The sequence below is a fragment of the Silene latifolia genome, chromosome 5, assembly GCF_048544455.1.
Source record: "Silene latifolia isolate original U9 population chromosome 5, ASM4854445v1, whole genome shotgun sequence".
Lineage (NCBI taxonomy): Eukaryota > Viridiplantae > Streptophyta > Magnoliopsida > Caryophyllales > Caryophyllaceae > Silene > Silene latifolia.
Window position 1 is genome coordinate 28,960,451 of NC_133530.1, and position 13,633 is coordinate 28,974,083.

Genomic DNA, 13,633 nt, shown 5'->3' on the forward strand with positions numbered 1-13,633 from the left:
CACCCCAGACTTTTTAGGGACTACTTGGGTAGGACTCACCCATTTACTATCAGAAATAGGATAAATCATACCTACTTGAAGCAATTTGAGAACTTCTTTCTTCACTACCTCCATCATAGGAGGGTTCGATCGACGTTGTGGTTGCCTTACCGGTTTAGCGTCATCCTCTAGCAAAATCCGGTGCATACAAGTACTTGGACTAATGCCCTTGATGTCGGCAATAATCCAACAAATAGCTAATTTGTTCTCCACAAGTTCATCTTTCAACCTTGCTTCTTGTTCCTCGGTGAGCTTACTAGAGATGATAACAGGAAGTGTTTCTCCCTCACCAAGGAAGATATACTTCAAATGCTCAGGTAGAGCCTTAAGTTCTACCACAGGTGCCTGCAAAACAGATGGCAACAATTTCTCCGAAGGAATAGTTAATGGCAACTTATTATTAAAATCCAAAGGAAGCTCCTCCAACTTATGTAAATCGGCCACAACCTCCTTTAAGTTAGCAGAAAAAAAATATTCTACCTCTTGACCATCCACACTATTTTCCAAAGCTACCTGCAACTCATCATCACCATTAAAACCAAAGAAATCTTGGGCCAAAGGGTCAATAATGTCAATAAAATTCAAAGAGTGGCAATCATCAGGATATTTCATAGCATCATAGATGTTAAACTACACCACTTGACCACTAGACTCCATAGTCATAGACCCACTAGATACATCAATCTTAGTGCTAGAAGTTTTCAAGAATGTCTTACCTAATAGAATAGGAGCCGCATGTTTATCATGTTCCATGTCTAGCACATAAAAATCAGCGGGAAAGATAAGATTATCAACCAAAACAAGTACATCCTCAACAATCCCTTTTGGGTAGACATTCGATCTATTAGCTAACTGGATAACAACACTAGTAGCATGTAGAGGACCAAGTTTCATAGATTCATATAAGGAGTAAGGCATAACATTAATAGAAGCTCCTAAATCTAGCATGGCCTTTTGAATCTTGGTGTTTCCAATTGTGCAAGGGATAGTGAACATGCCCGGATCACTACACTTAGTGGGTAATTTTCTTTGAAACATAGCGGACACATGTTCACTAACCTTCACTTTCTTCACCCCTTTCAGCTTGTTATTCCTTTTAATAGTACGCAATTCCTTTAAGAATTTTGTATATTTAGGAATACTTTTCAAAAGATTAAGAAGGGGAATGTTTACCTCACACTTTTGGAATACCTCATAAATGTCCTTGTCGTGCTCAAAGTGGTGAGTCCTCTTAAGTGCATCAGGAAAGGGTACCTCCGGTTCCACCACCGGTATAGAAGAGGGAATATGCTCCTTCTCCTTAACAATGGAAGATTCTTCGCCTTCCTTGATCACTATCTCTTCCTTTATTTCATGAATCACCGGTTCCTTGGCTTTTCTTTTCACTTTCTCAGCCTCCACTAATTGTCTCCCATTTCTTAAAGAGACTACGCTCATATTCTTTGGATTCACCACTGTTTGAGATGGTAGTGCATTAGAATCTCTAGCCTCCAACCTATTAATTGCAGTAGCCAGCTGACTAACCTAATATTTAAGATTCTTAAAATTTTGCTTATTATCTGCTCTATCTTGAGTAACACTGAGAGTAAGAGCCCGAATCATATCCTCCGTGGACATTGATGAACTCGGTGGTGCTTGTTCAGCTGCTTGTTGAGGCACTTGTTGATTAATTTGTTGTGTAACACCCCCATATTCAGAGGAGCCTTAACTAGGCCTTCCTTAGTATATAAGGGCGTTACCATCTCGGTTGCCCGAGGATAGTAATAATCAAATGTTGATAAAAGAACTATTATATTGTATTACAAGCGATTTAAACCAACAAATGATATGAAAGATACAACTCAAGGACTACTCGCTATAACTATCGAATCTCGTGAAGACTCATCCCTGCCCGGACTCCAGCTATCAACAACATCAACACCTGCTAAGACCGACTGCTCACCATAAGGGATCACGGCAGACACATAACAAACAAACAACCACACAAGGTCAGTACTGAGATAAGATACGACAACGGCAACTACAATTACCAATACAAACAATGCTATCAGTCTCCAACACAAACACGATAACCCAACCAACTCTGTCACTGACTGTCCACTGGACCAATCCTGCCAGTGGGGGACCGCAGCCGTTCCCACCAAATCCCCGCTCCTCATAATGAGGGATAACCCTGTCCATTAATGTGCACATCCCTTCTGTAGCGGGTTCCACAGAAGGAGAAACTAGGACGTGAAGCCACTCCCGCAAGTGACCTCACTCAGCCGAGGACACACCTCGAGAACCAGAAACAACCAACCACAATCGCTATCACAACCGTCACAATACAACTACGATACTAAGCAATCACAATACAACCACAACGACTGACATACTAGACCATCTACAGAAACTGAGTAGGCGAACCTACCTTTAAGCAACTGCAACCAATCCATGTCGACAAACAACACATCCAGCGATCAAGCAAATCCTATAACCACAATACAATCATCTATTACTAACAAGCAAACCCTAACAGTAAAGAACAAGGACACCGATGATGATTATGACATACCTATAGGGAGAAACTCAGCAAAAGACTGCTACCCGACTCAAGTGACGCTTTCCTAAGGCACAATGATCTTCAAAAAGGCTTCCATGGAGGTTTTGAGGTGAAGGGAAGGGAAAGAGGCGACTGAAGGATAGGAGGAAAGTGGCGGAAGTGATATGCGGATTTAACAAAACGCGATATAAAACCCTCGATGAAAACTCGGTACTCGATCGAGTACCCAACATACTCGATCGAGTGGCCCCCTACTCGATCGAGTAACCTAGCTACTCGATCGAGTAGCCTCAACTCTGTCGAGTACCACTCTTAACACGCAACCTAAGATGATTTTGGCACTCACTTCTAAGGCTATTCCCGCTCCCAAGGTCAGTCGACGCTGGTCAAAGGGTCTCAAAAAGGGCGGGTATTACAGTCTTCCCCCCTTAAAAGAACTTCGTCCCCGAAGTTAAACTCACCTATCTCGCGCATAAGACACGGAAAAACACGACATCACCAAACTTCCCACTCAAACCACTGCTCCCTGGAAGTACCATCCCCCATGTCATCATCATCACCGTCTAACGCTCTATTCATACATATATATCAATTCTTGCAACTATCACATAAACATGCTCACCATCAATTGTCACTCTATATGCATACCTCTACTCTTATAAACTATTGTCTACAAAACATTAATCTCGCAGTACGAACCAGCACAAACAACGACAACGATCTCCCATCATATGGTAACAACTATCAACCCGAAACATATCTCGTAACAACTCCATGTTGCACAACTACACCACCATGTTACTCAACAACGCAATTCTATTACAACACATTGTACCACAACTAACGTTTTACGACTAACCTTTTACGACCGTCCTTTAAAACATACTATCATTTTCACTTCAACGTATGAATTACTCAACAAACTAAGGTAACCAATTACACTTCATACAAGTAAAGTGACCAAGGTACTAGAAAATTTTGCAATTAAACAACAAAACATTATAGGTAAACAAAACATAATTTCAAAATCAGCCTTTTTATTTCGCGACATTACTCTTCCCCTCTAAAAAGGAACTTCCTCCCCGAAGTTCACCACCAAATTTACAACACATATTACCTATTACTTGCATCATAACATTAAATAAAACCATATTATTTGTTATGGACATTACTCACTAACTATACACTTGTTAAATTAGAAATCATACACAAACCTCCGGAATATCTAGTCACCGTTGACATTACTTACTAACTATGTTAATATGGTATGCACAAGTTTACAAGAAGTTATAACTCCTATAAATAGATCGTAATAGGGCGTATGCAACATTAAAGTAACAAGAAACTATTACCGCTTCACTAATTGTGACAAATACGCTTATAAAGCTTCAAACACGACTTCCAACATATGAAATTAACGGCTCAAAGGTGTTACTACGCACTACTAACCATGTTAAACACCACGCTCGCAATTATCAAACAATTACACACTTTTAATTTTTGAAAATCTCCTGTAACAGTGCTACTCGATCGAGTATATACTGGTACTCGATCGAGTGCCATGCTACTCGATCGAGTGTCTTGGCTACTCGATCGAGTAGCCCAAAGATCAGAAACTTTCTCTCTTTCCTTTCTGCAGCTATTCGATAGAGTACGGGGTACTCTGTCGAGTACCTACAGGCCAAATTCCTCATAAAGCCTGTCATAAACCAATATATGTATACATGGCCGTCACATAAATTGAGTCGGGATGATTTCCCGACCCCAAAATCAATCCTGCAACAAAGTTAACTAACAAATCCGGCCTTATGGGTAACAATACATATCCATAACCAAAGTTTTAACGGAAACAACTACCAAGGTCTAACCACACTACTAATCACTAACATCAACTACCATCCACAAAGATAAACCAAGGAGTATCACTCCTCCTGCTGCTGCTGCTCCACCATCACCTCATCATCACCGCCACTGCCACAAGTACCCGCTCCTGATGACCCAATCCCCGCATCCACTCCTGCTCCTGCTCCCGGGCCCACGTACCACGGAGTCAAGCCACCGTAGGCAAAGGACTGAGGTGTCCTCCACGTCGACTGATCCACCCCGTAGGAATGGAAAACCCCTGTGTAGTCCCCAACTCCACTCCACCACACCGGATGCGGTCCCTCGGTCCCTATCCCCTGAGCGTACGCCATCTCGTTCATGTTCCGGAGTGTCAAGGTAGATGACACTCTCTCCGCCAAGTAGCTGGATCGCGTCTCCGGGGTGTCGAGGTAAGGGTAGCACGGAAAAGGATGCTGCTGCTGTGGTGCCACCGGCCGTGGCCTAGTCTTCGAGGTCCTCTCCCTCACTCGACGGGGTCCTCTCCCCAACCTAGGTCTCTCCACTGCCACAACTGCCACAACTGACGCATTCTCGCCCTTCTTCGGCTCTGGCATCACCTCGAGAACCGTGTCGTCGATGAGGTAGGTCTGTAGATGGCGGGGTCTATCATCATCATCCTCCTCCTCCTCCTCCTCCTCCTCCTCCTCATCATCGGAGTCCACCGTCACTACCGCCGGCTCTAAGGGCTCCGTGGGTGGGAGGTGCTCAGGAGCTGGAATCTTCATCCAACTCATGCCCCACACCCTCCAAGCTAGGCTACCGTCAGCCAAAGTCCTCAACCATTTCAGGTCAAGATAGTAGTCACGGTCCATGGTGGGCACCGGGGTAACTAGAGGCACGTACTCTGAAGAAGCCTCGAAAGAGGTTAGCTTTTCAGCTAACGGAGTGGCGATGGCGCCACAACTCAAGTATCGGGAAGAGGCAGTGGCCATCAAGGCAAGAGCAGCACAAACCATCGAAGGAGCATTAAAGACCACTTTCCTGGTCCGCTTCGGGTTCAAGTAAGACATCAGAAGTAACACCTCATGGTTGTTCAGCTTACTGATATCCGGTCGATCATAAAGTAGGTTTGAAAGAGAACGAAGAAAGATCCTCAATATGACATGCTGAACGTCATTAATCAGCATGTTACTCGAGGTAGGAGCTGGTTTCCCGGTCAGACAAGGCATTAGGCGGCATACACCGCACTCAGCTGGGATATCGGTGATGGAGTCCTTGGGAGGCTTGGCCAACCCAAGGTGAGAAGCAAATTGGTCCATAGAAAGCAAGAAACTAGTGTTCATCAACCGAAATTCAACGGTCTGGCCAGCAGGGTCATAGATAAAAGAGCTCATAAACTCCAAGGTAAGAAAAGGATAAGAGTGTTTCCTCAGCCTATACAAACCCATGAGGCCCAAGGTCTCAAAAATGTGACGGACATCCGTCTCTATCTCCAACTTCTCCAACAAAGTAGTGTCTATACACCTTGTAGGTCTCATTTTGCGTTTTTGTAAAGCTACAAAACGCTCTCTCTGCTTGAAATCGACAAAAACAACAGAAGGGTACTCCGGAACCGCGGGTACCACGGGTCCGCTCTCCTCCCCAGTCTCAGGCTGTGTAACCCTCCCCCGTTTGCTCTGACGGGTCCCTAGGTTCGATCTCGGCATCTGCTTTTGCATATGATCAGACAAACTTGTATAAACATGTAAACATATACTTCACGTAATTTGGTCTTTACATGCTCAGCTAGGTACACAAATTTCACCAACAAATTCGACATGTGAAGCACATAATTCATGCCATTAAACTTGAATGCTCAGCTAGGTACACACATTCACCAACAGTTTCCTCAATTTGATCCATGAATTCAATTTATAACTACTCATGAGCCATAGTTGTGAAAATTTAGCATGGTGAACACACACACTCAGCAATTTCCAACCCTTAGTACGATTCCAACACTACACCGCAACACCTCCAATAACATGTGAGGCACTAGTACAAGTCCACGGAGAAGTAATTTAGAACATATTATCATCATCTTCACTATTAGAAATAAATAACTCAATTCAACTTTGTCAGACGGTCTCTACAGCTGTAATTATTTTGACATGTTCTTCACCATTTAGCATTACTATTATCATATTGAAGTTCAAACTTTACTTAATCATTCATATACAACACCAAATTCCACATATATATCACGAATTTCCATTTTAGGCACTTTTAAGACGGAGTTTTAAGGCAACTTTCTAAGGTAAAATCATCAAAATCTATCCTTCAACATGATATAAACAATACATAAGGCTCAATTCTACCATCTAACCACTGTAAAACAACCAAAAATCAATCTCAATTTTGGAAACCCTAGAAATTTCGGTTTCAAATTTTGCAATTTCCAATCTAATTTACAGCAATTAATCACCAACAAACATGGAAAGAGGGCATGTGGATCATATTCCCTCAATTAAAAGCAACAAATTGATCATAAGGATCGAAAATTTCAGATTGTTTTACTACTCTAACACATTCAAATCAATAAACCATGTAGATTGGGAAGAAAGGCATACCTTAATTGAGTAGCAAAGTAAAGAAACGAAATTAAGCAAAGAAATCAACCCCAAGAATCACCACTAACCCAAGAGTGTGAGAGATTTTGAGAGGATTGTAGCCTTAGGTTTCGAAATATAGAAGATGAATGGGAAGAAGTAGAAAGAATTGGGGTTTTAAGAAACCCGTAGAATTCACTGTACAGTAACCTACTCGATCGAGTGCCTAGGGTACTCGATCGAGTACCACCCTACTCGATCGAGTAGACGCTAATTCGTCGAGTATCTGTAGGAAGTCTTTCCAATCCCGACGTCATAGCTTCCTAACTAGATCGAGTGAGGTCTACTCGGTCTAGTAAGCACTCGCACTCGGTCAGGTATGGTTAAGTACTCGGTCAGAAATACGAAGTAACTTGAAGATTCCTGCAAAACAGCATGTGTGTCGATTCCAAACTAAGTTCGGAATTCGGCACCAATTATCGCACTTGCTCGCGCATTACCATCATTGCTTACGCATAATGTATCGTCTCAACCACTAAAGTGTTCGTCACTTTACGTTGCACAAATTACCCGGCTCGGTTTACCTGTTACCGAATCTTTTATAAACATAATCACGCCATCATAATACACTTAAACTTACTTTACATGTTACTATTAAACTCGTGTTCACTTCAATTTGAAGCGTATAATTAACACCAATTCTTTCTTTCACGTATCATATAAATGCATACTTTTCAAAGCAAATTAATCTATCATGTTTTACATTCTATCATAAGCAGATCATTTTGCACGAATCAAATCTTACGCAGCGGAAAAATTTCAACCAACAAATAAAGCATAAACACATCACTATATGCTATGTCTCGAATTATAACTCAACTATACTATAACTATCATCATAGTAATTACAGTAGGATTTATAAACTCGTATATAACTACCGTCATCATCATCTTATAGCAAACACCAACATGTTCACTCTTCATGTCCCGACATACTCTTCCACCCTTTCACGCATCTCAACCACGTAAACTTTTATCGCGTATCTCATAACCATCGTAATGGATCACTAACCATGCCAAAACATTACTAAGCACGGCCCAAATACAGCTATCACATCCTTATTAACTATAACCAAGGCTCAACTACAAGTAGTTCCGACACAATTAGCATACACATTACACATAAACACACGGACTCCACATTCCCATACCATGTGACTGGCTTAAGTATCATGGGGCCAAGATTTTGAAATGAGGGCGCTTACTCACCCAAAACCTAGCATCAGCTGGGGCTCCCATTACACATACACCAGGTTCATTTTATTAGACTCCCTACGTTCATTATGTTCATTTGTTTCAGGTTCCAAAATCGTCGCTCTGATACCACTTTGTAACACCCCTATATTCAGAGAAGCCTTAACTAGGCCTTCCTTAGTATATAAGGGCGTTGCCATCTCGGTTGCCCGAGGATAATAATAATCAAATGTCGATAAAAGAACTATTATATTGTATTACAAGCGATTTAAACCAACAAATGATATGAAAGATACAACTCAAGGACTACTCACTATAACTATCAAATCTCGTGAAGACTCATCCCTGCCCGGACTCCAGCTATCAACAACATCAACACCTGCTAAGACCGACTGCTCACCATAAGGGATCACGGCAGACACATAACAAACAAACAACCACACAAGGTCAGTACTGAGATAAGATACGACAACGGCAACTACAATTACCAATACAAACAATGCTATCAGTCTCCAACACAAACACGATAACCCAACCAACTCTGTCACTGACTGTCCACTGGACCAATCCTGCCAGTGGGGGACCGCAGCCATTCCCACCAAATCCCCGCTCCTCATAATGAGCGATAACCCTGTCCATTAATGTGCACATCCCTTCTGTGGCGGGTTCCACAGAAGGAGAAACTAGGGCGTGAAGCCACTCCCGCAAGTGACCTCACTCAACCGAGGACACACCTCGAGAACCAGAAACAACCAACCACAATCGTTATCACAACCGTCACAATACAACTACCATATACTAAGCAATCACAATACAACCACAACGACTGACATACTAGACCATCTACAGAAACTGAGTAGGCGAACCTACCTTTAAGCAACTGCAACCAATCCATGTCGACAAACAACACATCCAGCGATCAAGCAAAGCCTATAACCACAATACAATCATCTATTACTAAAAAGCAAACCCTAACAGTAAAGAACAAGGACACCATTGATGATTATGACATACCTATAGGGAGAAACTCAGCAAAAGACCGCTACCCGACTCAAGTGACGCTTTCCTAAGGCACAAGGATCTTCAAAAAGGCTTCCATGGAGGTTTTGAGGTGAAGGGAAGGGAAAGAGGCGACTGAAGGATAGGAGGAAAGTGGCGGAAGTGATATGCGGATTTAACAAAACGCGATATAAAACCCTCGCTGAAAACTCGGTACTCGATCGAGTACCCAACATACTCGATCGAGTGGCCCCCTACTCGATCGAGTAACCTAGCTACTCGATCGAGTAGCCTCAACTCTGTCGAGTACCACTCTTAACACGCAACCTAAGATGATTTTGGCACTCACTTCTAAGGCTATTCCCGCTCCCAAGGTCAGTCGACGCTGGTTAAAAGGTCTCAAAAAGGGCGGGTATTACATGTTGTGCTTGTGGTCTTTGGAGAAACTGACCTCTAGGAGGGCCAGACGATGAACTGGCTTGAAAATTTCCCCAACAAAAGTTAAGGTGAGCCTTCCTTCCTTCATTATAGGTCTTAGAATATGGATCCAATTTCCTGTTATTTGTAGTACTCTCCCAAACACCATTCACTTCTTCTTGGCCACTTTCTCGCAAGTAAGGACACAAATCATTAGGGTGACCCTCAATAGCGCATATACCACAAACAGTAGCCATTTGTCTCCCAGATAACATGTCATAGAGAGTGGAAACAATATTATCAACCTTTTCCCCTAAACCAAGACTAACACCCATAGCATTCACTCCTCTTCGTGATGGTTTCCTCTCAAACTGTCTAGAGGTCTCAGCTAGCTCTGAAATAACCTCCCAAGCCTCATCTGGATTTTTGTTGGCTATATTTCCTCCACAAGCAGAGTGAATCATGCGAAGGTCATCTTGGTTCAGTTCACCACAAAAATACATAATGAGATCCTGATCAGAGTAACCATGGTAAGGGAAACTAGCACAGAGCTTCTTAAATTTCTCAAGATACTCATACATAGTTTCCTCGTCTTGCTGTTCAACATTATTGATGGCTCTTTTCAGCTGAGATGATCGAGAAGGAGGAAAAAATTTCTCCAATAACGCCTTCTTCATACCTACCCAAGTAGTGATACTTCCCAGTGGGAGATAGTTTAACCAGTCTCTCGCATTGTCCTTTAAGGTGAAAGTAAATGCTTTCAATTTCAACTGCTCGTTAGTAATAGCAGGTGGCTTCATACCAGTGCACACAATATGAAAGTCTGAAAGATGCTTATTCGGATCCTCAATGCTCATAACACTGAAACTTGGTAATTGATGTATCAAACCAGATTTCAGTTCAAAAGTAACTCCATCATCCAATGCTGGAAAAGTGATGCACAATGGTTGAACGTTAAGATTTGGAGCTGTGAGCTCCCTTAGAGTGCGGGTTTCTCTAGCCATATTCAAAGGTTCGGGTTGTTCAGAAATTTCAGAGTCTGAATGTAGATCGTTGAACTCGCTGTTTTCAGGAACAGCTACTATTGCACCTCGTTTGTTCTTTCGTAACCTGAAAAGAGTATGCTCAATCTCTGGATTGAAAGGCTCGAGAATCAGGTTAGAAATACGAGTATTATGCATAAACCTACACTAAAACACAAAAATAATTAATGCCAATTCCCCGGCAACGGCGTCAAAATTTGACAGGCTAAAGTCGTATGCCTCAAATTAACAATTTATATCACTTAAATCCAAATACTAAACAGTAGTAAAGCGGAAATAAGGGTCGAACCCAAGGGAATCAGATTAACAATTTATGTAAATTATAATATAGGAAAGGTCGATCTTTAATGTAATTAAAAATCGTAGTAACAAAAAGGGGGGATTTGAGTTGATTTTCTAATTAACTAAGATTAATAGCTAATGCAAATTGAGTAATAAAAGTAATGACTTTCGGTGTATCAAATGATTTAAAAGGGTCTTAGAGCCAAGCATATATCCACACTCAATAACAAGTGATCACTGTAAGACGGTTTCAATTACTAATCTTGATTACTCTATCGTGAATGACAAATTCCAATTCTCTTTAAGAATAGTTAATTAAAACGAATAACGTTCTTAATCAACCCTAACTGTTAAACAACCTTAACAATCCAGTTCAAGATTTAATTCAACAGCAGCAATATAAAATAGAGAACTCGATAGAGAATAAATAATGCATACAATCCAGTTGCACTTTAGATATTTATGTGAATCGCTTCTAAGTACTAATATCAACGTATCCCGTTCAATATTAATTCCTAGTTGTTACTAGCGTAGAGTTAATCAATAAATCCTATTCAATTAACAATACTAACAATAGAATGAAGAAATCAATCACTAGTTGTACACCTAGTAATAATCAATCGACATTTATAAAATTAATAACTAAGCAATTCACAATAATCAAGACAAGAAATTAAAACATTCAAACTCACAATCGTATTATGAGCGCTTCAAATTGCTTGAATCCAAGAAGAAAGATTAGTTACACATCGTCTGCTAATAACAATAATAGGGTTTTTTTTCCTCTCAAAGTTGTGTCAGTCTTTCACTAAAATTCCCCTCTAAAGTTATATAGTAATAAGGTAAATAATTAAAGTAGGAAATAAAGTACTAAAAATAATAATAATAATAATAATAATAATAATAATAATAATTATAATAATAATAATAATAATAATAATAATAATAATAATAATAATAATAATAATAATAATAATAATAATAATAATAATAATAATAAAATTCCGGTCTCTCTCTTCTTTCTCTCTCTACAAACTCTCTGAAAAAAGCGATTGAGTGGTTCACTCCCCTTCTCTTCTGAGGGATCGCCGCCGTTATGCCGAGGGGCCGGCCGCCCAAATATCCGGCCGTAGGTCGTAATACTAGATCTAATGAAAAAGATACTGCAGGACATGAGGCTGTTGGTACTCGTTCTCCTAAATCCGCGAATTTAGGGGATTTCCTTGTTAATCCGTCGATTACTTCTGGTTCTCCCCCAGTGAAGGAAGCATCGCCTTCTGTGGTACAGGTAACTCCTACTCCTGTGGTTTCTAAAGTGGCTACTCCTGTGGTTAATGTTCCTGCTGGTAACCCTCCTCTGAAAAAGCCCTATGCCCAAACCCTAAAATCTTCTAGTAAGGGAATGTCTCTGTCATTTGTTAAAGGAAACGAGTCTGAGGTTATTATTAATGAGGCTGATATTGCTGATGAAGTAGAATACTGGAGCACAACTCTTGTTGGTACTGTTATGGGTAAGAAAACGTCAATTGTGGAACTTAATTCTCTGGTCTCTAAGAATTGGAATCATATTACTCCGCCTGAAATTCTCTATTTTTCTCGTGGGTGGTATTATTTTCGTTTTCTTACTAAGGAAGATATGACAAAGGTTCAGGCTGACTCTTGGAATGTTAATGGTTACCCATTGATTTTCAAATCCTGGTCCCCTACTGTTGCAGAGGAATTAGCTGAGATCACAACTGTCCCCATCTGGGTCTTGTTTCCTAACCTTGACCCTTGTTTTTGGTCTCAAACTGCCTTGAGTAAAGTGGCTAGTTTTGTTGGAAAACCCATTTGTGCTGATGAACCTACCACCCTTAAGAGTAAGATTGCTTTTGCTCGTATCTTGGTGGAGGTTGATCTCTCAAAGGATTTGCCTAGAGGTATGACTCTTCAAACCCCCTACAGAGGTACAGTCTTGCAAAAGATTGATTATGAATGGGTGCCTCATTTTTGTCACTCTTGTAAGAAAATTGGGCATACCCAGGATAGATGTAGTAGGAACAAACCTAGGCAAGTTTTTAAACCTAAGCAACCCATTATTGAACCAGTGGAGACTGTCACTAGTAAGGATGCAGATGGTTTTACTAAGGCTCCTCCCAAGAAGAGTACTCCAAAGAAAATTCCTGCTGCTGACTCAGTGGTGACTGATTTAGCTAACCAATATGCAGCACTGGCCACTGAAACCCCAATTTCAGTCTGTTTAGAGGTGGAACAGGATCAGGTTCACTTAGTCTTAAATGAGGGCATTGTTATGGAGATTGACCCTGGTGGTCAGCCACCCCCTCTATCATCTCAATGATCATTTCCTCCTGGAATGTGAGGGGATGGTGACCCCTAAAACAAACAGGAGGTTTTAGGCTTCTTGCGTTCTCACAAGGTTGACTGTGGAGTTATTATTGAAACACATGTTAAACAGCATGTCTCTGGTTTTATTCATAGGAAAAAATTCCCTAATTATCAGCTGATTACCAACTATGATCAGCATTCTGGGGGTAGGCTCTGGGTTATGTGGAATCCTGTCTCTGTGCAAGTTCAAGTGCTAGCTAGTGGGGCTCAGTTTCTCCATTGTTCTTTGCTTCATCATGCTAGCCAGGTTAAGATTGAAG

General features: G+C 41.2%; 1 protein-coding gene across 1 annotated transcript; it reads right to left on the reverse strand.

Moving 5' to 3' along the window:
* Window positions 1–669: 669 nt before the first annotated feature.
* LOC141655142 (uncharacterized) lies at window positions 670–10,844 on the reverse strand. Its single transcript, XM_074462235.1, has 2 exons — window positions 9,666–10,844; window positions 670–1,563 (listed from the first exon to the last, which is right to left on the reverse strand). Exons 1-2 carry the CDS (start codon window positions 10,842–10,844, stop codon window positions 670–672), a joined length of 2,073 nt encoding a protein of 690 aa, XP_074318336.1.
* Window positions 10,845–13,633: the final 2,789 nt, after the last annotated feature.